This window comes from Perca flavescens, chromosome 13 (genome assembly GCF_004354835.1).
Source record: "Perca flavescens isolate YP-PL-M2 chromosome 13, PFLA_1.0, whole genome shotgun sequence".
Classification (NCBI taxonomy): Eukaryota; Metazoa; Chordata; class Actinopteri; order Perciformes; family Percidae; genus Perca; species Perca flavescens.
The window spans coordinates 6,305,891-6,332,535 of record NC_041343.1 but is presented as its reverse complement, the minus strand read 5'-3'; the positions used below and the strand labels follow the sequence as shown (position 1 = coordinate 6,332,535).

Here is a 26,645-nt window from a genome sequence, read left to right as displayed (position 1 = left end):
TATCATCAAAATGCTTCATGACACCTCATAAGCCTAATTTCGTGAGAATTGCCCAGGGTACAGATTTAATTATTGGCAAATTATCAAAGATGTTTTATCAATATTAAAGTTATGAATATGGTTATTAATAACTATCAACTCAACAATCAAAACGGGGCACCACCCTGCAAAGTCAGGGACCAATAATCAAACTGAAATAGTCTCATTAAGTGGTATTCCTTTAAAATACAGATCTTAACTTGGTTAATCTGATATTCTTTAAAAGGAACAAAGGGAAGGGTGAATTTGAGCACTGACCTGTGTTCAACCAGCAATTATTACAACAAGTACATAAATAATCACAAACAACTGCTAATTAAAGTAGAACTGTTATGTGTGAGTGGAAGGTAGAGGACCCAAATGGAGGTAGAGCAAGCAAGCAGGCAGGAGAAGGTTCAAACTGAGGATTTATTAACAAAAGGCTGGGAACAAACCAATCAAAAGGGATCCAAAGGGCAAACAGAAAGACTCCAAAAATGAGGCAGGCAGGCAAAAGGCAAAGTCCCAAATCCACAAGATCTCCAGAGACAAGGACAACAAAAAAAACACAGGGAAGATTCCAAAAACACACCAACAGGGTAGAGACTGGGTACAGACAGACTGACAGGGCAAAGAGAAAACAATCTAACAAGTGACAAAGGGAACACAGAGGCTAAATACATGAGGTAACGAGTAAACCAGGGACAGGTGGATCAACAGGTGAAACACATCAGGCCGAGGCAGGACAATCAACAAAGGCGGGAAAACACAGGAAGTAAATTGAACAAGACAAGACAGAAAACCAGACTATCAAAATAAAATAGGAACCAGAAATAATCACCAATGAACAGGAATGCACAATATAAACAAGAATACACAGTTAAAACAGGATAAACAGAAACACACAATGAACAGGGGAATAAGGAACAGAAATATACACAACAGAGAACAGAAATACACAGAATAAAGATATAAAACAGCAACAGAAATGTCCACAACCACAACAATAATAGAATTTATTAACTTCAAAATCATCAATGGCCGATCAATAATTCTTTGATCAATTAAAAACATACATACTTTTTTAATCTACAACAAAACAAAGCAAAACAAACCAGCATTTCTCTGTGAGACACTGTGTGTGTGTGTGTGTGTGTGTGTGTGTGTGTGTGTGTGTGTGTGTGTGTGTGTGAGAGAGAGAGCGAGGAGGAGGGGGGAGTGACAAAACCCGGGGGTTGCTTGGTCACACCCAGATTAGCCGTTAGCTCATTGAAGCTAGGCTGCACGAAAGTTATTTAGCCTCAAGAGGGCGGTAATGGGCTGCGTTGCAACGCCACGTGACTAAGCTAGTCAGTTAGCTCTCAGACTAACGTGGGGTTGACAAAGAGGGACACACTAGCTACTTCGCTATGTGCTAGCTGTGTAGCTATTCAACATACGTGACTCGCTGTTGGCCAACTGTTCACTTGGGCGTGTGTATGTCCGTACATGTGTGTGTGTGTGTGTGTGTGCGTGCGTGTGTGTGTGTGTGTGTGTGTGTGTGTGTGTGTTAGTGATAGAGGAAAGGAAGCCCCTTAAGAAAGGAAAGGCACTTTGAAAAACCTGATTATCTCACTCAGTACAATAACTAAAACTCTGTGAAAGGGAAGTTAGCAGGTAGCAATTACAGTTTTAACACGCTAGCTGCAATATTCAACACAACATATCAACAGTATCGTGATCAAATGATACATTCACAGAAAATAATGGGACGTGGTAGTCACCATCAGATTAATACATCAAATGCGCACCAGTAGCGCTTATTAATCAGATCACATTAATGGCAACACAAATAGCAACAATAGCAAGTTACTCATTAATAAAACACACTATTTATCTCTGCCCAGACCGTAAGCCTTCTTACTGTGTGTTGTCCTGGATAATCCCATAGACTTCCATGGGAAACAGAACCAAAAATCCAAATTGCTCGTCAGCAATGCACGGAAGAAAACTTTTCCCTCCAAGACGGAGCAGCATAGAGGGAGTTATTTCCAGTTGACTTTTGAGAAGAAAACCTGGTTCCCTTCTCCTGCAGGTATGAAAACACCGGTGCGTGTTTTCCAGGATCCAGAAGTGTTCTCCCGAACACCGAAATATTTCCACTTTGTCCTGATAATGGAAGTTTTAGCTTGTGTGCTTCCATGAGCAGTGTGAGCCCGCAGCGGGAGACAATGGATTTTCGGGTGTCAGAATGTTTTATAAAATACCTCATGCTGTGTTTATGGTCCCGCTGAACCAATAGGAAGACTCAAAACTCTTGAAGGTGTGAAGACTACAAGCCTGTAGTTCTTAGAGTTTTTAGAGTTTGGCCAATTTGGCCACTCCCTGCTGGTCATTCAGCCATTTTGTGACCTTTTTCCCAGTGGTGACCTGTAGGAGTTTGGTGAAACGTGGATTCTCCACATAGGCCGCCTTTTGTCTCAGGCCCATGTTGGCCCTTTTATCTCTCAGAGGTCAGTTTAATCAACAATTTTTAACCCACTGCTGGACCAAATATGGAGATACAAGGTTTCCGCCTAATAGCAACGATATATATTTATAATTTTTAATACTGCAAAACGTAAATCTCAATGTGACCAATTGATGTCTGTGCTGCATATTTAAAAAATAAAACATTTTGTAAAATCTACTTCCCCGTTTTAAAAGTGGAATATTAAATTGTCAATTTAAGGGATTATCATTAAGTTCCTAACACTGTATTACATGCTGACGTTATCACTTTTTACCACCTCTGCATTATTCATCAGTGAGCAGGATATTAGACATGTCATTACTGACGGATTTATATCACACATAGGATTCTCTGGCCACTTGGCGGCATTACATATATCTGAGATAAATTACCATATTTGGTTCCAAAGAGCATAGACCACAAACCTACACTGGAATTGTATTTCAAAGTAGGGAACATGTTTTATTGTAATTATTTCTGAATATATATTGACCTAATTCTTGCAATACATTCACAAACGCACATAAAGTTAAGTCAGCCTTTATGAAATGTGTGATGTACCGGAAAAAGTTAGGTGTTAAACTGTTCGTGTTACAGCCTGCAACCAAAATTCATGTCATGCTATCAACTATAACAGGAACAACAAATTCACTGGTTTTGTCTTGGAAAAGACAAAACTTTATGCACATGAATCACCCCTGCTGTTTCCTGAGGTACGTTTTCAGCTGTTGGTGGTGTAGGAAAAGCTGTTGGAACTCAAACCCAAGAGACTTTTCCTCACACCTAATATTACAAGTAAAATCCAATTTTTAAAACAGTTCCATTCAATATTTTATCGATGTCAATGTTGGTTTCTTGGTCAGTGGGTCTACCACTTTGGTCCAGACTGAAATATCTCTAACTATTTGATTGGTTTGCCGTTACATTTGGTAGGTCAACAAATATACATGGTCCTCTCAGGATGCCTTGAAATTACTTTTACATTCTTTCTAGTGAATTGTCTGTAACTACTGGATGGATTGCCATAAAATGTTGTATAGATATCATAGACTTTAAATAATGGACAGAGCTTCCAGGTCTGAAAAGTGAAGCCAAAGCGGTAGTGCCTTAAACCTGTATAATATTTCATTTCCAGCAAGCGACTCGCTAAATGTTAAATCTAAATATTAAATCTAAATCTGAATGCTAAATCTAAATCTAATTGTTAAATCTAAATGTTAAATCTAAATAGTAAATATAAATGTTAAATCTAAATCTAAATGTTAAATCTAAATATTAAATCTAAATCTAAATCTAAATGTTAAATCTAAATCTAAATCTTAAAACTTAAATCTTAACTCTAAATCTAAATGTTGAATGTAAATGTTTTGGGTGAAACTAAATATTTAACTTACATGCAAAATCAAAATGCTGGTAACTGGAAGTACCAAAATAAAAGCCTGAGGAGGTCAGTGTGTGTTTATAGTGTCTGACTGGGAAATGGACTCTTGGACATGGATTATCGTGATAATAACTATCTAAAATAATAAAAATGTTTGGAGAAACTGTATTTGAAGAGTACTTTGAGTTTTAATGTCACTTTTATGAAGGGTGCGGGACTTATGACATGTAGCCACTATAGCCAGCCATGAGGGGGCTCCCTTTGACTGATCTGTCATGTTCGCTTGCATAAAGGCCAGCAAGAGCCTATCCCCACCCGCCCCTGACCAGGTACGGTACTGTCGGCCATGGTCGCGCTGCGGAAATGTCCAACAAATTGGCGTTAGCTGAGAACATTGGCAGAGCCGTCCTGGCGGCTATACAAAATTCCTCGGTAAGTATGTTTTCCAAATCACGTAGCATTGCATTCTTGTCAAGGCTAACTTAACTAAACTAGCTAACGGTAGCCAGTAGAGATTTGCTACTAGCACCAATGCACTTTATGTGTAGCACATTTGTTTCTCTATAAACCGTAAAACTCACACCGGTTAAGTGACGCAGTGGGATGAACTCATGAGTAAATGTGTGTTCAAGATAATGTGTAACTGTACAAACGACTACCATTTTTCTCCAAAACGACACACATTTGAGATAAGATGTTTTGTCACATAACAAAGGATGTCTTGAATGTCATGAAAATGATAATAACTAATTTTTGACCAAAAATGCAGTTACCGCCTTTTTGCTTTGTAAAGGTAAAGGTAAAGGTAAAGGTACTTTATTTGTCACATACACGTACATGTAGCGAAATTCATTCTCTGCATTCAATCCATCCCTCAAGGGAGCAGTGGGCAGCCAATGACAGCGCCCGGGGACCAACTCCAGATCTGAGCCAGTGCCTTGATCAAGGGCAATGCCTGGAGAACCTAGTACATGTTTTTGGTAAGGCAGTATATATCACACATAACATAATTTTTTCTCCAGGAGGAACCTGAGGAACTCTCCGATAGTGACTTTGAAAGTCCTGTGGGCTGGAGAAGGAGAGGTGGGTCTGAGAATTTGAAATGTTGTTTCGCAACAGGTTGTAGGCACAGTCAAGTTATTTTCTCACAGCAATGGGTTTATCATTTATTTATAATTTTTTTTATTTATTATTAATTCTGCTCTGCACCGTTTATATTATGAACCTCTGATATAAGTTTCTCTCTCTCTCTCTCTCTCTCTCTCTCTCTCTCTCTCTCTCTCTCGGATTTCTGCTGAATTTTCTGCTGTACTCTGTTTGCTCAGCCCTGTTTATCTGGAGGAAGATGAGGCTCTTGAAGAGGCAATTCTGCGTAATCTACTAGAAGAGTGTGATGGTCCTGCTGTTAATACTTAAAAGTAAGAGTTACAAGTATTTTTTTATTACAGTAAATATCTTGTTTACACCAGTGTAAACGTCGCAAACAACATGGAACATCGTCGTGCACTGAATGTGATAGTGGAGTAAATGCACAGATAGCCAAAGGTCTGTTTATCTTTGTCATTGTCTTTTTTAATATAGGTCATCTGAAATGCTGAGCAAAGAAGAAATTGCAGGCCTTCCACAAGCTCACAGTGAGAGAGTTATTACATTGGGAACAAAACAGATCTATATCAGTTGAGCCAATGTTTGGACCACAGCCTTACGTGTGTTTAAGAGACCCAGTTTTGGAGAAAGCTGTGACACGCTCTATGTCACATTTGCAAGCGATGAACATGATGCTGTGGAAGATGCTGCTGACCTTGGGGGTCCCAGACGAGAGTTTTTCTGCTTACTGGTGAAGGCTATCTTCCAGGATAGTTGAGCTTTTGAAACAATAATACAGTTTTATTTATTGTTTTGAAACAATAATACAGTTATCTGATTGCTTTTCAGAATAAAATTGCTTTTTCACCAAACTACCTATACAGTAATCCATTAGTCACTCAATTATTCATTGATTCAGGCTTTCTTAAACCTGAGTATTTTCCAGTCTCCAAGTCAACACTGGTTTCCCTTTGCTTTTAGATAAAGAGCTGAGAGACACAGGACTCTAACCAATGATGAGCCAACATTCCTGAAGACTTTGAGCCATGGTCACATCCTGGCGTTTGCTTCAGGGAGCAGCAAAGTCCCAGCCATTGGTTTTCATCCAACTACTAAATTAATATTAATTCATGATGAAAAAAAACATCTTCCCATTGCGCACACTTGTGCAAATGAGCTTCACCTTTTTGTGAACGTAACAACAATGGCTGATAATGATGAATTTAACTACTGCTTCCTAGTAGCACTAATGAATGGATCTTTATTCAGCACCATTTAAACAACGAGACGTTTGTGGTGTCAAATTTTATTTTAACCATTTGTTTAAAGATTGTTTTATAACGCCACAAGATTTAGCTTCTTCATGTGTAGATTCAAAAGACTCCAAGTGAAATAGTTGGCAACCGTGAACTATAGCCTAGAGAGTTATTTAGTTTTACTAGCTTGAAGCTCCTCACATTGTTGACTTTTTGCTTAGATAGAAGTGGAGAAGGCCGATGACTGTTTACGACAGTGAGAACTACGTAAGTTTCTGTTTCCTGAGATAAAACTGTTGTTTAGGCTAATGTTAAGAACAGAGAGCAGAGGGGAAGGTGAGACAATGGTTTGACTGTTAATGATGTCCTCTCTTCAACTATGGCCAACTATGGCTACCTGGCCACAAATATTGGTTTGTAAATGCCAGAGTAAATAATACAGAATGTGCTGTTTAATTAATTTAATCTTTCAGGCACACCATATGGATGCACACCAAGACTGAACATGCTCCACTTGCAAAATGGAGTGTATCGAACCATTGGCAGGATGATGTCTACAATAATAGTGCAAGGGGGTGAACCACCTGCATTTCTGTCCCAGAGTGTAGTGGACTACATTGTGTCTGGGGACATCCTTCAAGCTCATGTGACAACTGAGGATATAGGTGACCCTGATTTAAGGGAGAACCTCAATAAGGTAATTCACAATGTTCTGATCTGAAGACTATTGTAGTAAGCCTTTGCTTTTTTGAATATTCCACAGTTGTACAGTTACTTTTATTTTGGTGGAATGCATTATCAAAATAATTTTGGTTTCATATTACCAAATAAATAACAAAAAATTCCAACTTTTCTTGTCATAGGTAAGTAACTATTAAGTGAAATGCACAGTCTACATAGTCCTTCTGTAATGTTGATTAAATGCGGTAATTTGAGAAAATAACATTTGATCTGTAATATTTAGGTTCAACATGCAACCTTGCAGGATGATTTGGAGAAAGCAGTCAGCTGCTGTGACTCATGGCGATATCAAGTAGAGGGGCTTCCACTCGTAGTCACCATGGCCAACAGAGATGTGTTTGTGAAAAATACAGTTCTATACCATATTGTTGTGCAACGGCAGAGCTGTCTTGATCAACTCATTGATGGCTTGTCCCACTATGGAGTAAGATTTACCTCACAGTTCTGTATCATCTTTGGTTATCTTTATGACCTTTCATTTATGGTGTTGAATTTCCCTCCAGGTTTTATTACTCCTGAGAAAGAACCCCAGCTTGCGTGTGCTGCTTGACATACCAGGAGAGGACAAAGGTCAAGAAGCTGATTTTATAGCTGGTATTCTCAAGCCAAGCTACTCCGTACTGGGGAGCAACAGAAGAGCTAAGGAGGAGTTGATGGTGGTCAAATTTAGGGAGTTTCTCCAATGTGTTGAAAGTAAGTATGTATTTGTAATTCAGTATATTATACAATAAGGCAATCCAGGAAATTTACAGATTCATTTTATTCTTTACAACTCATGAAGCTGTGCCTATCTAATGTGTATGTACCACAAACAATAATACAGTTATCTGATTGCTTTTCAGAATAAAATTGCTTTTTCACCAAACTACCTATACAGTAATCCATTAGTCACTCAATTATTCATTGATTCAGGCTTTCTTAAACCTGAGTATTTTCAAGTCTCCAAGTCAACACTGGTTTCCCTTTGCTTTTAGATAAAGAGCTGAGAGACACAGGACTCTAACCAACGATGAGCCAACATTCCTGAAGACTTTGAGCCATGGTCACATCCTGGCGTTTGCTACAGGGAGCAGCAAAGTCCCAGCCATTGGTTTTCATCCAACTCCTAAATTAATATTAATTCATGATGAAAAAAAACATTTCCCATTGCGCACACTTGTGCAAATGAGCTTCACCTTTTTGTGAACGTAACAACAATGGCTGATGATGATGAATTTAACTAGTGCTTCCTAGTAGCACTAATGAATTGATCTTTTTCAGCACCATTTAAACAACGAGACGTTTGTGGTGTCAAATTTTATTTTAACCATTTGTTTAAAGATTGTTTTATAACGCCACAAGATTTAGCTTCTTCATGTGTGGATTCAAAAGACTCCAAGTGAAATAGTTGGCAACCGTGAACTATAGCCTAGAGAGTTATTTAGTTTTACTAGCTTGAAGCTCCTCACATTGTTGACTTTTTGCTTAGATAGAAGTGGAGAAGGCCGATGACTGTTTACGACAGTGAGAACTACGTAGGTTTCTGTTTCCTGATATAAAACTGTTGTTTAGGCTAATGTTAAGAACAGAGAGCAGAGGGGAAGGTGAGACAATGGTTTGACTGTTAATGATGTCCTCTTTTCAACTATGGCCATGCTAAAAGATACATTTAGAGGGGTGGCTTAACAGAGGTCTTCACTATATGATGTTTTGATGTTTAGACTTTAGGTTAGAAAGACATTTTCAGTTGTGCTGCGTGTACCTTTGAAACTGTTTTGTCCATTTGCAAATGTAAATAAATACTCAAAGACCAAACTTTGGTTTAATTCGCAAACAGTCGTTCTTCGTTTTGATTTTATCATGAATATCACTAACGCTGCTGCTTCAAGGAAAACTTCCACCACACGTTTAACAACTACCATTAAAAGTACAAGGCTTATTTTTTGCAAGCACAACTGGAGCATAAGTGTACTGTCCTAGTTTTGATTTTTACTGTAAATCTACTACTAATTTACTGAAATCAGTTAATTTGTAAAAGAACCCCTGCAGTGTAATACACCACTGTTTAGTGCAGGGCTCCCCAGGTTTGTCAAACCTGTGGTGTTCTGTGTACCCTCTGCCCCCCTCATGGTAACGACCCTAAAACTTTACACTACAGCCCAGTGGTTGATTGTGTCCATGTGTAAGTGTATTTCATAGAGGACATAGTTTGTCCATATTATAAAGCAGTGGTTTCAATTGCAGTAGGCTACATAAGAAAGCTGAAAAATAAATACTTTAGCTCATGTTTTCCCATCTTGCTCCACATTCTTGTCGTCAAACTTTCTGTTAAGAGCTCCTTTGCAATAAAAATGCAACATTGTGATGTACACATGTGAACACATCTATCACTTCCTGATTTCTGTAAATCAACAGCCAGCCATATGCAATCAGTATAGCCTAATGAAAAATAATTTAAAAAAAAATTAAAATTCAGTAGCTGTACTTGAACAAGAGTGTGCAACCGTATCCCCTTTGAGTTCATTATAGGACTAAGCTTTGGCTGTACGTATTAGTATAAAAGGATTGATAAAGCTATCGGCTCTGGTTTCCATGTGGTTTCTGTGGTTTTTGATTGTTAAAAACTCTATTCCTGTTTGTGGATGTTAATTACTAAAAATGTTTACCTCTGTGAGGACTGTATCTGAACCTTCTTTATACTGTAAAATGTTGTACTGTATGATTGGAAGGATATGGAATCAGTCATCGGAGTAATATATCACTAATGTAGTTACTTTAACCTTGTGATGTGTGTGTGTGTGTGTGTGTGTGTGTGTGTGTGTGTGTGTGTTTTTTAACAATGATTGTTGATGAATTTAACTAACAGTTTTTTTATAATGAAACAGTAGTGAAGGAATAAACTATGTACATTTGCTCAATGTTAGGTACTTTATTTAGCTACTAAATTTGAAGTACTTTTCAGATTACAATTTTTAATTCCCCTCCTCACCATTGAAAACCATGTATATTCAGATTTATTGATGTTGAATGTTTTGTGATAAACTGAAGAATGTATTTGTTCATGTGTTGAAAAAAATTCCTTCTCCTATTCCTACTCCTCAAGCACTTTAGAAAACCTTTTGGATTAGCTGCAAAATGCATCATCACAAAGCTGAAAACAGTTTTTTTCTTACCCATCTTAACCATCTTCTCAGAGATACATAATAAAGATACAATAGTTATGTTTGTAATGTATAAGATATAATAAAACACTGACAGCTATCGTTTTACTTCACTGAGCAGTTTTACTTTGCATATTTAGGGAATTTAAAAATCAGGAACAATGTACTGCAATATAGTGGAAGACAGTTATGTATTAATACATCTGTAGAGCCCTGAAAAGTATTTCAGTGTTCTTTCACATAACAGGAGTCATCTTGTATTTATCCACAGTACCATTGCTTTTGACTTGACAGAAAACTCTAACAGCCAAAGTGTGTCTGTAGCCTTTTTAACACTGACATCAAGTATTTGCCATCATGTAATTTTCAAACAATGTTTTGTCATTTTGAAGAGGGTTAATGGCATCATTCAGTTCTTGCAAATCCCTGTCATTCAATGGGGAAAATCCTCTTTGAGAGTTTGGTGAGGAACAAAAAGTTACCCCTGCTGTTGAGAGTTCTGGGTTGTGAAGATGAGGCAAATCATTGTCCAGAGTAAAAAGCTGAACTGGTGTTCTATTTCCTTCAGATGACATAGGGCCCTATTTTAACAATCTGAAATGCAAGTATGAAACGCAAAACGCAAGTAGCTTTGTGGGCAGATCTCGGGCGCTGTTGCTATTATACTGGCGGGATAAATGAGTCTTGCGCCCTACGCAAATCTAAAATGGGTTGGTCTGAAGTAGCTAGGTGTGGTTTGGGCGTAACGTAAAAATAACCAGTGCGTCATCTCACATTCCCTTTAAGAGCAGGCGCGCTTGTTCCATGGTGGATTGCTATTATATTGGCGGATTTGCCTGGCACACACCAGCGGGAGCTGTCCGGGATGCGGCAAAGTAATAAATGCCCGTCTTGGCCGTGTGGCGATGTTGCTGAGGCCTCTCGGGCGCATCTCCTCAAGTCTGGAGAGGATTGCTGCAGCCATGGAGCGTGGGCCTCCAAACGCACCATCTGCTTCTGTTGTGCCCCTTCCTCCTCCCCCCACTCCATCTCCGTCCACCCGCTCCACCAGGAGCGGGCACCAGATTCCGCCAGTGTCCAATCCCGCCGTAGTTCAACATCATGTCTCCTTAAGTCCTCTAATATTTCCTCATTTATGTCATCAACACATCTCTAACTATTTGATTGGTTTGCCATTACATTTGGTAGGTTTACAAATATACATGGTCCCCTCAGGATGCATTGAAATTACTTTGCGGATTCTTTCTAGTGGAATGTCTGTAACTACTTGATGGATTGCAATAAAATGTTGTATAGATATCATAGACTGTACATAATGGACAGAGCTTCCAGGTCTGAAAAGTGAAGCCAAAGCGGTAGTGCCTTAAATGTGTATAATACTTCATTTCCAGCAGGCAACTTCACTGGTTGAAAAACCTAGCTGGCTTGTATAGAAGCCTATAGGAAAATTGAAGTTCCACTTTTGGGATTACTTTCGTTCTGCCAGAAATACCGCCAGATGTCTTTTTGAGGCATTTTGCAGCGGCACCGTGGCCCAAGACGATTGTGATTGGTTTAAAGAAATGCCAATAAACCAGAGCACGTTTTTCTCCCATCCCAGAATGTTGTGTGGACTAGCCAGACCCTCCTCCACAGCGCTGTGGAGGAGGCAATGCGAGTGTGGCAAGGGCGGTGGCTCTACAGGAGTAACCGCCACCACAATCTAACCATCCGACAACACCACCTGGTGACTTTCAACCCAATATGCTTTACTTCTACTTTAACTATAACACCCTGTTATACAAAGGCTACACAGCTTTGTTGACTGAAGCAAGACAGAGAAGTGGTTCCAAAAAGAATTAAAGCTGCGAGCAGCGATGGATGGGCCCTCGTGCCTCAGCGCGCGTCGGGGTTACTGATGGATGCCGCTCCTTTTGACCGTGCATTTGTGCGGCATTCAGACGCCGCAAATCGTCACCAATGAAAAGGGAACTCCCTGCCGAGTTCACCGATACCTCACTCAAGACTCTACGTCATACGGTTCATCACTGTGTAAAGGGGCGTGGCTAAAGCATCGGGGGCGGGTCAAACCATCACCAATTAAAAAGGAACTCTCTGCTGAGTTCAATGATACCTCACACAAGACTCTACCTTAGATGGGTCAGCATTTATGAAAGGGGGCGTGGCTTGAATATAGGGGGCGGGCCAAACCATCACCAATGAATAAGGAAGTCTCTGCTGAGTTCAATGATACCTCACACAAGACTCTACCTTAGATGAGTCAGCATTTATGAAAGGGGGCGTTGCTTAAACATAGGGGGCGGGCCAAACCATCACCAATGAAGAAGGAAGTCTCTGCTGAGTTCATTGATACCTCACACAAGTGTCTACATCAAACGAGTCATTAGTTATAAAAGGGGGCGTGGCTAAAGCTTAGGGGGCGGCTAAAACCATCACCAATTAAAAAGGAACTCTGTGCTGAGTTCAATGACACCTCACACAAGACTCTACCTTAAACGGTTCAAATGTTATGAAAGGGGGCGTGGCCTGAGTAAATGGTGGTTAAAGTATAGGGGGCTGCTCAGTATCACATGTAGACCACACATTATAAGTTTCATGTAAATCGGATGATGTTTGTCATATGACGCGCATTTCCTGTTGTGCTATGACCAAAAGTCAATTTTGGCCTGTAGGTGTCCTCAGGCCTGGAGCCGTACGACAACGTACACTCAAGTTACAACAACTTCTTTATTCATCGCTAAACACTCAAAATGGCCGCCACGCCCACACCGTCTGACGAAAAGTTTTTCTTTTAATACATTTTCATTGTTAAGGTGTTGAGATGGCACAGACCAAGTTTGAAGTCCATCGGATAAAATCTCTAGGAGGAGTTCGTTAAAGTATAGCACCTTGACTTTTAGGCCTACTTCCATGTTGTCACTAGGGGGCGCTATGACTTTAAGTAAATATTGGCATTTATTTGTCCTCAGGTTTGGACTCTTATGAATCTTGGAAAGTTTCGAGCCAGTTGGACAATGTACAATGTTACACCCACTTCCTGTTTTGATGGCGAAACGCACAAAATGGCCTCCCTGCCACGGCCACGCCCTATGAATAAAAGTTTTTCTTTTAACAACTTTTCATCTTTAACATCTTTTTCAATTTGAAGTTGATCGGATGAAATCTCTAGGAGGAGTTTGTTAAAGTACGACATGTGGAAATGGCCAAAATTGCACTAATTTCGAACTTTGAAATCAAAATGGCGGACTTCCTGTTGGGTTTAGGGTATGGCTCCAATGAAGTTTTGTGTACATCTTGACATGTTACATATGTGTACCAAGTTTTGTGAGTCTACGTTAAACGCACTGCAGGGGCTAAATTGTTTTAACATTGTAGGGGGTGCTGGCGAGCTATTTTTGCTTGCTTATTCCCGAAACCCTTAAAATCCGTACATTTTCACCAGACTTGATGCAACTGCCAATTTTGGTGAGTTTTTGAATATGTTAAGCCCCTCAAAAAGCCAATTCACTTGCAGAAAATAATTCCTTCAGTTTCAATAGGGCCTTCGCCACTATTGGCGCTTGGGCCCTAAATATTTGTTGAAAATTAAATAATTGAAAACTGGAAGTGCCTGAAGTTAGAGTAGTTAGAAATGTAGGTGAATCAAATTAGGATAATCAAAGTTTTGTTTTAACTTTTTTTAAAACAACTCCCAGATACTTAAGGGGAAGTGGGCAGAGGCCAGCTGTGGATAGGCAATCTAACTCCGGGTGTGTTCCAGGGGTGCATCAACTTACCCACCACATGTGCTCACTACAGTCGATAAGTCACTGCAAACCGGTTCACTGCAAATCCTGTCATGGGAAATCATGTCCCAGTACTTTTATTACTGGGAAACTGTGCAGGGACCCACACTAGCGTGCCTCGCCTCCACCACAAGCAGTGATGTAAACAGTGACTAGAAATAGTAGTTGTAGTAGTTCATGGCATAGCAGGGCACTGCAGGGCGTTACAGGACGTAGCAGGGCACTGCAGAGCGTAGCAGGGTGTAACAGGGCATAGCACGGTGCGCAGCAGGACCATGGCGACAGCTGCAACAATGATTTAGGTGCCACCCTAATCCAAGGAAACATGCTAGGCGAAAAAAACAAAACAAGGACTCCAGGGAATAAGCTTCCCGGAGCTAGGTTAGTAACAAGCATTTCTGGGACATGGATGCAGACAGATGGAAAGAGAGAGCAGCAGTCTAAAACTATAACAGCATAATTAAGAGAGACAGGTTAAGGAGAGTAGCCTGCTCGGGCTAGAACTCTCCCCCGCCGGATCGGGCTGTACTGGCCTTCCTCCCTCTACTTTGATTACATCATTGATTATATGATAGGCAATCTAACTCAGGGTGTGTTATCACTACAATCGATAAGTGACTAGGAAACTGTGCAGGGACCCACACTAGCATGACTAGCCTCCACCACAAGCTGGCTACTAGCTCCACTGAAAAGGAAACCACAAAATCAAAGATGTACAAACAGTATCTAAAATACAAACAGACCAAACAGGGAGAATGCCGCCTGGTGACACTTTAACAAAGTCCCAGTAAATTAATTAAAATACTAAAAAACTAAACCAAGGCAAAAGAAGCAGCTGACAACCTACAAGTCAAAAAACATTTCCATGTTAAAAACAGGTTTAATAACATTTACTTTCAGTACTCATCATAACTTGCTGTTGGTTACTCCTACCTTACACCATGAGCTCAAATAACTCATATAATTGTTGAGTCAATAACAGTTAACTTCATTTAATATTATATGTGATGTTTTCTTTTGCGGGGTGCAAATGTTTCATCAAAACAAGTTCCTTCCTGAGACTATTTAGCAGAGCCACCGTTGCTGCGTCTGGAGCTTAGCGCCACCCAAGACGATAGCGGTTTAAAATAGGGATCGACCGATATGGATTTTTTAGTGCCGATGCCGATACCGATTTTTTTTTCATCAGCCTTAGCCGATGACCAATACAAGCTTCCGATTTTCTTGAGCCAATATTTGGAGCCGATACTGCTTTTGCTCCCTCAATTTACATCATAAAAATGTTAACCCTGCCATACTGGATTTGTTTTCGGAATCTGCTCTGCCATTTCTTTAAAAATAATAAACAAAAACACAGATTAGTGTCACTTCTGCAATCATCTTACATTCATATCACCCAAATTATGTGTGCAATGTGCATCATATGGATGGGTGCACTGCATATTTAACTGTGCAAGGGTAAAAGGCTTTCATCAACATCGACAACACAGCCTTGATGATGCATTGCTCACGGACATATTATAAGACAGATATAATCAGGTCATCACAAAATGTCCTTTGTCAATACATTTAAATAATTTAAGAAAAAAACAATAAACCTGAAAAGTAATTAAGTAAGTAGTTGAATAACGACAGTTTGGTGGGTAAATAGGACATACATAGAAGCTCAAAGTCCCACTGACACCCCTTTACTTTTGAAAATCTCATATTTTGAAACTGCCGCTGAAAACGGGCAAATCCCAACAAAGCTGGAAGTTGACGTCAACCTCCCAAAAACCGGAACCTTTGTCAGCCCATGGGTGTATTAAGAGAACGGTCACGCCCCAACATTTACAAAGGCTACACAACTGACCTGAGATCAGGTAGTCTTCTGAATCTAGGTTGCGCAGATCTCTGCTATTCCATTACAAAATTCACTTCTGAAACCTTTTTATGCAAGAAATCAACTATGTAAGGCTCAAATATGGGCCGTTTTACGAAAATGGATGGCTAATTGCAAATTTTGTCCGACAGTGTGTCGGAATTTAGCGGCGCTGCCTGTGTTGTTGCCTCGCCGCCCGACCTGCCTTCCTTTACACACCCTGGCCTGCTATGAGGTACTTGGAGCTCCGTCACGACTGGCAGCCCATAGCACTCCATACCCGTGCAAAGTCACCGGTTTTTGGATAATGGACTACTAAACGCTGGTGCTCTGACAGAGCTCCAGGGCCTGCAGCTCCCCTCTTCCTGCTAGCTAAATGCCCGGTGTGTGTGAGTGAGAGCACGGTCAGCGAGCTTGTTACGCCAGCAATCTGTAACTGTAATAGCCCTGAAAAGGGGAGTAGTTGAATGAAAAATGCACAGACACAAACTTTCCTCAGATCATGTGTGTAATGACTGAATAACACAATACAACATACGCAATACATATTATTCCATCGGTCACATTACCACATGTTCCAGTTAATCTTTTAATGTGTGTAATTATAATGTGTTGAGTTATTTAAACAAACGATTGGGGAAATAAACGCCGCTGGATGTAGCTCTATCAATGTGAGCTAGCTCCTCTTAGAATTCCTCTGAAATACACAAATATTCATTACCTTGAAATCGGACACCGTTGTTAGCTTTATAAGACCTTTAGGGAGATGTTGTATAAGTGGCGTGACAAAATTCAAACTGTAAATATACACAAATTTTGCGGAAAATGAAGCTAACTATCCGTGATTTGTAGCTAGCTACACATAGCTAGGATTGAAGGGACAGTCATAGCTAACGAAAACCCCACTGTTCACAAGAAATCCTTAACTTGAAATCGGACACCATTGTTAGCTTTATAAGACATTTAGGGAGATGTTGTATAAGTGGCGTGACGAAATTCAACCTGTAAATATAAACAAATTACGCTGAAAATGAAGCTAACTATCCGTGATTTGTAGCTAGCTACACATAGCTAGGATTGAAGGGACAGTCATAGCTAATGAAACCCCCACTGTTCACAAAAAGTCATTAACTTGAAATCGGACACCGTTGTTAGCTTTATAAGACATTTAGGGAGATGTTGTATAAGTGGCGTGACGAAATTCAAACTGTAAATATAAACTAATTATGCTGAAAATGAAGCTAACTATCCGTGATTTGTAGCTAGCTACACATAGCTAGGATTGAAGGGACAGTCATAGCTAACGAAACCCCCACTGTTCACAAAAAGTCATTAACTTGAAATCGGACACCGTTTTTAGCTTTATAAGACATTTAGGGAGATGTTGTATAAGTGGCGTGATGAAATTCAAACTGTAAATATACTTTATTTCTGCCGAAAATGAAGCTAACTATCCGTGATTTGTAGCTACACATAGATAGCATGAAGGGACAGTCATATCGCTAGATAACGAAACCCCTAATCTTCACAAAAATTCATTAACTTGAAATCACACACCGTTGTTAGCTTTAAGACCTTTAGAGATATGTTGTATAAGTGGCGTGACAAAATTCAAACTGTAAATATAGCTACTCTAGTTATGCCGGCAGCTGACAGCCAGCCAAGAGTAACTGGAACTGTGGTAAGAGATTGCTGGTGTAACAAGCTCGCTGATGTTGAGTAAACAAAGTTGTAACAATGTTGATTTTAATAACTATTTATGTTTTAAGTAATAAATTGTATGCTGTAACCGGGTTATGAAAATAGGAATGAATGTATATGAATGTAAAGAATAGGTCCAGACTGATCTGGTTATCACAATCACCACCTTTTGTCTCTGTAAACAATAGGTAAAGACGGACCCTTTTTCCCCCCCTCTCTTCCTGTCTTTGGTTAAATTGATTAGGTTAAAACCAACTATTAACATATGAAGAGGAACGTCTCTTTGAGTCTCCAACCTCCTGGTGCCAAGTCTGGGTTAGAACAAAGGAAATGCAAACTCTGTAAACTTGAATATAATCAACACTACATGATAATCAACCTTAGTCTGTTACCTGGAGTAAACCTAAATTCAGAGGTGTGTCCTTATCCTGAGGGACAGGAATAAATGTGGGATCCTGAGATCAGTCCGCTGTCAGCTGCAACATTTGTGTTTTGACTGTCGTTTTCATGTTGTTTTATTAAACCTTTTGCTTATCTTTCAATTCGACCCCAGCCTCTCCTTCCTCCTCCAGAAATCGAAGAACACGTCTTTTAGATATTTCTTTAACACTGACCGCGCTATCACTCTCACACACGGGCCATTTAGCTAGCAGGAAGAGGGGATCTGCAGGCCGGGGTTTGTTTATTTGTTTATTATTTAGATCCCCATTAGCTACTCCATTAAGCAGCAGCTATTCTTCCTGGGGTCTTAATTTTTACCAAAATATTAACATCAAAGCTGTACAAAAATGAAAACAAATACAGAAGTGCACATAACATCTTCTAAATCATATAACTAAAACACAACATAACACATATACACTAAACATAACAACATAACCAAATAACAATATATAAGCTCTTACATGTACAAAATATTAGCACTCTCTAGGTATAATATAAAATAAAATTCACATTTCCATTGCCGTAGCTCATTACGAGGTCATTATTAAAACATAATTACAGTTACTCCAAAGTAAATAAATACAGTCTCAGTCTTTTGGAAAAACTGACATTGTGCCTCTGAAACCAAAAACATCGGGAGCAAGTTCCATGCCACCATTGCTCTATAACATGATGTTCTTTGAAGTTGATTTGTTCGGCAGACGGGTAACAAGAAACGCCCTTCACTTGATTGGTGCGTGGAATGAGTATGAATGTCACTGAAAAAAGTCAATCTTTCATAAATAATTTCTGGTACTTTTGTAATAATTAAATTTTTTAAGAATTTAATAAGAGAATAATTAATTCTGCTTCTTACATGAAGCCATGTTAACTGATTGTGCATGTCCCTAATACTTGTTCTAAAAGAACAGTTAAGGACAAGCCGAGAAGCTTTATTTTGTGACATCTGTAATCTGTTTAAATTATTCTCTGTAGTTGCAGCCCAGATGATGGAACAATAGTCCAGATGACACAAAACTATTGATTCCACCAGAATTTTCCGTATGCGAATCGGTATGCATTTCCTGCAATGGCGAACTACAGCCATACTCCTGCCCATTTTATTCAATATTAATTTTATCTGAGCGTTGTCAACCTGCTGTCCACAATCACGCCGAGCAATTTAGCCTCAGCCACTTGTTCAATGATCAAACCACCAACTGACAAGTTCAGAGCAGGGGAATCTTTTAAAATATGATTAGATCCCAACATCATACATTTACTCTTCGCGATATTAATAATTAACTTATTTTCTCTGTTCCACTTTTCAATTAATTTTAGTTCATTATTAAATACAGTATTAAGTCTGGTAGAGTTATGATCAGACACAAAAATAGTCAAGTCATCTGCATAAAGGGTCTGTGGAGGAAGGCAGGCCGGGCAGTGAGGCAGCAACACAGGCAGCACCGGCAGCTGAACTCCGACACACAGTCTTACCAAATTTGCAATAAGCCATACATTTTCGTAAAACGTCCCATATTTGAGCTTTATATAGTTGATTTCTCGCTTAAAAAAGTCTCAGAAGTGAATTTTACGTCATAGCCCGACAAACAATGTATAACTTTGCAGTGAGACCTGCTGTCGAGTCTCCCATGTGTTTCTATGCAGTTTGCTCAAACCAATCAGCACGTAGCTCATTCTGAATATTCATGAGCATACCATATTTGGAAGAAAAGCTCTTGTTCCAAATAGAGCCATATTCACAGGGTAGTTAAGGGCCTAATAAAATAGCATTCGGGCAATTTTCATTCCAACCAATGTTACATATCCCATTAGGAGACCTTAAGGAACAGTGTAAAATACCCTATATAATCATTCTATCACCCCTATAAAGAAATGTAAACAACCTAAAGCATTTTTTTCTCCTATCCCAGAATGTACATGTGATATAGCCAGACCTTACGAAGCCCCCCTGGTCCCACTTTGTCAAAAAAAAATTAATTTTAACTATCTCGTGGCCTCAAGATACTATCTCGTGGCCATAGTGGATAGTATCTTGAGGCCACGAGATACTATCTTGAGGCCACGAGTTACTATCTTAAGGCCACGAGTTACTATCTTGAGGCCTCAAGATACTATCTTGAGGCCTCAAGATACTATCTCAAGATACTATCTCGTGGCCTCAAGATAGTAACTCGTGGCCTCAAGATAGGAAAGCGTCTGACACATGGACCCTTTGTTATTAAACTGGGCCGTCAACTGGGAAATACCGGGAAATACACAAATACAGCCAGACGGAGGTACCGTGACCTAAGCCCAGAACGCCCTCTGCTGACGTTTTTTCATAGGCTCCCCGGACACATGCTTTTCTTACATTCAAAACTACCAAATGTTAAACACTTCAATAATGAATGAACCAGTCTGCACACTCCACTATAGGCTAACTTAAAATCAGAATCAGAAATACTTTATTGATCTTTATTGATGCTCTTGATAACCCGGGGGACAATTCTTGTGTCACAGTTGCACATCAAGACATTTAAAGGAATATAAATAATAATAGAAGTTGGTAAATAAACAAGTATATACATGTAAAAAGTATAAATATAGGCTATAATATATGAAGAATTATAAAGGACTATGGATATGCGGCCTACAAGATTTACATTACTGTATTAACAGAATTGTGATGAACAGTACTAGTAAATAAATAGAAACAGAACTGCAGCAAACTATATTGCACACTGAATATTAAAACAGAGAATATTGCACAGAATGTGAAGTATTGCACTACACTACAGGGTACAGTTTAATAACAAAGGGTCCATGTGTCAGACACTTTACTATCTTGAGGCCACGAGTTACTATCTTGAGGCCACAAGATACTATCTTGAGGCCATGAGATACTATCTCGAGGCAACGAGATATTATCTTGAGGCCACGAGATAGTTATAATTAAATTTCTTTGACAAAGTGAGACCAGCGGGGCTCCGTAAGAACTTAGTCCACAGCGCTGTGGAGATAGTTCTGTCAATGCGACACAAAACAGGGACCATCCAAATTCCAGTTTCAGAACAGGTGACAAGTTTACCCTGCTTTAAGTGCTTGCACAAGCATATACAAAGTCCTCATTAACGGAATGCAGATACAATATGGCCACAGGACAATAAAAAAGCTTAAACCGAGGGACAGAGCTCCAGCACTGCAAGCCCTGTATCTTTTAAGGTTTTAAAATAACATCAACTTTGTGTCATTTCTCCTCAGTCTCTGTCCTCAGTTTACTTCAAATTCCTACCCTGTCTACTGTACATTAGAGTTCGGATCGGGCCGAATTTTTCTGTCCGAGGCCGGCCCGCGTCCAACAGAGCCGTGTCCGAACCCGGCCCGAGCCCGACAGGCATTAAGAAATTTATGTCCGAGTCTGACCCGAGCCTGACACAGTTAAAATCTCATCTTTTTTCCTCTCATACTAATGACACATGTAAGCTATGTTTATTTGTGTGGAAAGCCCTTTTTTATTAAGCAACTGTAGGAAGGCATTTGGAAATGTCAACAGATGAGCGCATCAGCGCATACGGGGCAACAAGCTCACGTTAATAAGCTGTTAAAATGTTCAATATGTTAACCTTTCCTGATCGCTTCGTTTCCGACCGTGATCAGAAAACCAGCGGAGACTCATTACCTCCAGGGCTGACGTTATAACATGAATAACCACTAACTCTGCTCCGGTTGCATCTACAACACGTCTGCTTCCTCTTTTTCTATCTCCTTTCTGCCCACTTACCACACACACACACACAAACACACACACACACACACAGCTCTCTTAAAAAGGAGCCGCAGCACCATTTTACAACAAATTCCTTATCGCGCTGATGTGACCGAGCCCGACCTGACCCCGACCATAATTTCTAAATATCTGTCCGAACCCGGCCCGGCCCGTCGGGTACCGTCGGGTACCGTCGGTCTCGGGTCGGGTATCCATGCCTTACTGTACATTATTAAATAGTAACATCAATTGTTGCCTCTCTTTAGGTGGCAGTAATAAAAAGGAGTCATCCTCAACATTTGTTGTGTTCTGGTTTCAGAATGCTGAAGACAGTTGGAGAAAAATTTGATACAAAACAGGATGTAGGCTCTACAGGTTGATTCTTTTTCTTGGCAACCATCACGTTTTTTCCCAAATGATGTACAGATTTTTCAGCATTATATCATCTCAAACGGCTTGGAAAATAGTGCATTCCCACTGGACATCCCCCAGGTTTGGGCTGAGCCCCGAATGTTTACAATGTCTGGCTCTGCCCCTGCTCGAACCTCCTACTTTACCCCACTGGAAATATAAATATAAATAAAAGTGTATGAGGAATATAAAGATGTATTTCTACAGCAATTCTGGGGATTATGAGGAAGAGGGGCCATCCTCTTCCACAGCCCAACTTGGCTTTGTAAGATGTTCAGCATTGGCCCATGACTTTCCTATAGCTGCCTTTGAAGCAACTGTACAACGTGTAATTAGAGAAAAAGATTAAAAAGGCCAATCTAAAAATGGACCACATAAGGTTGCAGATGAAATACTACACAGAAAATGTATATTACTGCATTTTTTTCAGATTTCTACTGATAAATTAAATGTCGGTGTGGTTGAGAAATTGCAAAAAATATCATGGCAAACAGGATTGATCTGCATGCAAAATAAGAACAAAACATACTTAAAAATGTATTAAAAAACCTTTATTTGCCAATTCATGGTTGCAATTTCTTTTTACTTTGTCCTATTTGGTTGTTTTTTTATATTTGTGTACAAACATTCAATCATATGTTTCATCACAGTGATGTACAAATCTGTGTAGACATGTGCATTTGTAATAATGTTAATATTAGAAAATACATTTACGTAACATGCTCCAAAGTTCCAACCTTAAACTACATTAAACACAAAAATAAAACCAAAACAACAGCAGGAAATAAATTAGGACTATGGCATAAATAAACTTGGATAAAATAAAGTTAAATTAAATGAAAAATGCAATCGCTGACATCACAAAAATACCATTTTAAAAACCATATAAGGTGCTGTTCTCAGGAAGGGCATATATCCAGTATGAACCCATACGTGTTTAAAAATACAATTCTATATTATAAGATATATTATTATGCATAGGCATGGACACTTTAACTCTGTTTCCTTCATTCTCATTCAGAGTGGCTACATAAACAGCTTGGCCAGTAAACTGCTCTAGTTAGAGCAGCGCAGGAAGTAGCTGTTCCTCAGCACCCGGAACAACCTCCCGGTGCTCAGGCTGTACTCAAACATGTACGATCCGCTGTAGATGTAAGTAAAACCTGTAGAACAGAGACTCAATGTTAGTTCATGTGCAAAAAAAATCTTATTTCGGTTATTTTGACTTGGAATTCTCAGGTCAGCTTTGAATGTGACTCACCTTTGACCTGGAGAGCTGCAGTCACCTTGCCGGTCAGGCCAGAGAATGTCTGATCCAGTTGCTTGGGGAATCCCTGGTCCATGGTCTTCTTGGCCTCATCATAACTGAGGAAACACAGACAATATTTAGACTGATTCAGAATTTGTAAACCATCTTGTAAAACATCATCACACCTACGTCACGTCACCTGAATTCATTTCACATCATTTGATCATTTGAACGCACCTGTAGTAAGAGCTGCCTACAAAGAACAGAGTCTTGGCAGATTCCACGTCATAGAGGGCCGCATCGATTTTCTTCACTCTTTTGGGCAGACCAAAACTGGAAATTGGTTTAGGATAGCCTTTCACAAGATCATAGCCATTAAAAGCCCATACTTGCTGATCTGTATCAAGAGCAAAAGAAAATACTTTTTAATATATGCATGTACATAAGATACAGTCTTGACAATGTTGTTAGATTAGATAAGGAGAACACATACCTTTAAAGAGAAGGACTCTGTCTGACTGTTGGCTTTCATAAGCAGCGTCAATGTGGGTGGGGGGCTTTGGGCCAGAAGTTTGTGATGAGAGTTTGCTGAGGTGTATTGCTCTGAGGGTAGCTCCGCCAGAAGAAGCTGAGAACACACAAGAACATCAAGTAGTTTATAATTCATATTGTGTGCAGAGAAAACACTCTTAATGGACTTCAGCATTCAGATTTGTTTTTCTACTGTATGTCTGAATTACTTGTCCTTGAAGAAGAGCATCTCTCCTCGCAGGGTGGCAACAGCATCCAGGACCAGGGTTGAATCACAGGCATCAGGGGTGGTGGGGGGCTCAGGTTTATCTATATCTCCATCCGTATCAGGGTTTGGACCTGGAGGTTAAATAAAATCAGAATCTCATTACCACAATAACATAAAACCAAGTGTTATCAAGTGCTATGTGGAAAACAGGCTGTTCTTTTGAACCATTCGTGCATACAGCTACGAAAAGTAATGCACTGTAATTTGTATGTATTCCATGTATTTATTACTGTATGCACCATGTTGAGTGCTGCTGTATAAGACCGCTGTGGTGAGACTTTCACCCAGGAAACGTGTGTTTATGTCCCTGGAGTACTACTTAAGGGGACAGGTGTTTAAATCAAAACCACAGTCTTTTTTTCTAATCTGAACTAATTGTTCTGGTACCAGAATTTAACTGACGGTAATCTTAAAAGCCCCTGAAAGGACCGTCTCCTCACTGTTCCCTGTACCCGGCTTACAGTAACCTTTATGCAGATAAACTTAACTGGCCGCTAAACTTAATCGTCACGTGACCAGCCAGCAGTCGTAATTTCGTAGGATATCAAACAAATTGGTGTGCATACATTTTCGTAGGATATGATACAAATCGGTTAATGAGAATGCGTTGCAAACAGGCATGGATGATCCAGCCAGTTAGTACTAACCATAGAGAGACTGGATGCCGTTGACATCATCCCGTGGCAGAACAAAGGTGTCTGGGTTATTGTATGAGTACACAGGGTACATGAGAGCACCAGGATCATCAGAGTGAGACAAGCCCAGGGAGTGGCCAAACTCATGGGCAGCCACCAGGAAGAGGACGTAGCCTACAGCAGTAAACACAGAAGTACAGGTTAGTTACAGCTCTCAAAACATACACTGACAGTAGCAGTTAGTGAGTAAAAGAGAACAAACTGACCGGTATTTGAGCTGAAAGTGAAGGACTCATCCTCATCAAAATGAGCATCTCCTCCAATGCCAGGGGCCGGGGCGAACGCATGGGCAAGAGTGCCATCAGGGCCATCAAAGGGGTACGAATCACCATGTTCTGTTGACAAGAAATCATACTCATGTCAGGTTTTTAAACCAAAAAGAGCTGCAAGCCATGAATTAGTATAAAAACGCAAATCAGAACAGGGTTTTTAAAATGCATCTTGTGATACAAGACACAGCAAACACATGTAGTTACAGTAAAGACACTTTATAGGACATAACCAATAACCTGAGCACAGAGAGAGTATATAACTGGGAAAGACACAGGAAAGGTTATTGAGCACTCACCTCGGCGGCCAAAGGAGATCATGATGTCAGCGGTGCCACTGTGGATTCTTGTGAATCTCAGAGGAGTGACTTTGGCCCAAACCTGCAGCGCTTTCTCTACGGAGTCATCTACCTCTGGCGCAGACATGTCAGGTGTGTAGTTCACTATCCTGTAGGACAGAAAAGGGTTAGTTATATTTAAATAATTAACAACATGTACTGCCTACATTAAAGGTGCCATGCCACACGTATTTCATGACTTTGTGGTAATGTCTGAAGTTCTACCATGGACTCTGTAACATTTTTTGTGGAAAAAATGCCTTGGTTACCTTGTTTCAAGCCATTCTAGCGTGGTATAGAAAGCCTACAGGAAGACTCAGCTCAATTTGTGCCAGTTCTCATTAATATTCAACAAGCTAAGCTGCTTGACTCTGATTGGCTAACAACTAGCCAATGAGAGCCTGGCTATCAGCATCCTTTACCCAGCGCAACTGGGCGAGCTCATGAATAGTAATGAGCTCAGGCAACACCACGTCAGACTTTTGTAATTGGTCTGATTTCTCCGCTTATTTCTTTTCAGTGGCTAGAGCTGACAGAGGAGGTAGCAGTTCATTTTCACATTCACCAACACATATGGACCTAACAGATTTCAAAAAGTGCAAGTAAAAACGGTTTTATATGGCAGGGCACCTTTAAGTTTTTCTCACACGTTTTCTCTTCAGATCAGTCACCTGTAGGTAAGGCTGTTTTTCTCCCACTTGAGGTTTTTTCCAAACGTGGAGAAACTGGCAATGTTGGTGTCTGGGACGCCACAGCGGGGCTTCTTCATCATCGTCATGGTGTCAGCATCCAGAGTCCCGGTGATATGGAGGCCAAAGAATCTCTGCATCTCACTCAGCTTACTGCTCACCGCGCTGACCCCCCGTCTGCTAGTGGGACCTTTCTCCTCTGTTAGGTTGAAGAATTTCTTCAGGTAGCTCTGTAAAAAAGAACAGGAGTTTGATACTTAAACATGCATCAGATGCAGGATCTACATAATATACTCTATATAGTAAGAAGAGATCTGTTTGTTAATATGCAGAACTATTTACAGCAGCTACCCACATTTTTTTCCTGTACAGCTTAACATTAAGATATCTGGATAAATTCAAGTTTCCACATGCTTGAAGAACACCGCAAAGCAAGCATACCTCTGCAAAATCCTCATCTTGCCCAGTAACATGTGATATTGGCACGCAGTAAACTGCGACAGCCAGGCTCACTAGAATGCACAGATTGAAAGTCTTCATGTT

General features: G+C 40.0%; 1 protein-coding gene, 1 long non-coding RNA gene and 1 pseudogene across 3 annotated transcripts; 2 read left to right on the top strand and 1 right to left on the bottom strand.

Annotated features, from left to right (window-relative positions):
• Positions 1-4,188: 4,188 nt before the first annotated feature.
• LOC114567154 (uncharacterized) lies at positions 4,189-6,334 on the top strand. 2 transcript variants are annotated; one of them, XR_003694129.1, is made up of 4 exons: positions 4,189-4,322; positions 4,913-4,973; positions 5,216-5,308; positions 5,472-6,334. It is a non-coding gene; the product is annotated as an uncharacterized LOC114567154 (long non-coding RNA). The 2 variants fall into 2 exon arrangements; XR_003694128.1 differs by lacking the exon at positions 4,189-4,322 and having other exon boundaries at positions 4,797-4,973.
• Positions 6,335-6,463: 129 nt separating this feature from the next.
• LOC114567153 (G2/M phase-specific E3 ubiquitin-protein ligase-like) lies at positions 6,464-8,337 on the top strand. The gene is made up of 5 exons (XM_028596103.1): positions 6,464-6,499; positions 6,706-6,929; positions 7,197-7,397; positions 7,477-7,666; positions 7,948-8,337. Exons 2-5 carry the CDS (start codon positions 6,738-6,740, stop codon positions 7,974-7,976), a joined length of 612 nt encoding a protein of 203 aa, XP_028451904.1. The 5' UTR covers positions 6,464-6,499; positions 6,706-6,737; the 3' UTR covers positions 7,977-8,337.
• A 14,729-nt stretch (positions 8,338-23,066) lies between these two features.
• LOC114567150 (collagenase 3-like) lies at positions 23,067-26,645 on the bottom strand (annotated as a pseudogene).

What these genes read in the sequence shown, in the direction of transcription:
- LOC114567153 (XM_028596103.1), top strand. Translation starts at nt 6,738, where the DNA reads ATGCTCCACTTGCAAAATGGAGTGTATCGAACCATTGGCAGGATGATG. An exon ending in TAAGGGAGAACCTCAATAAG is followed by an intron (nt 6,930 to 7,196) that starts GTAATTCACAAT and finishes TGTAATATTTAG; the next exon opens with GTTCAACATGCAACCTTGCA. An exon ending in ATGGCTTGTCCCACTATGGA is followed by an intron (nt 7,398 to 7,476) that starts GTAAGATTTACC and finishes ATTTCCCTCCAG; the next exon opens with GTTTTATTACTCCTGAGAAA.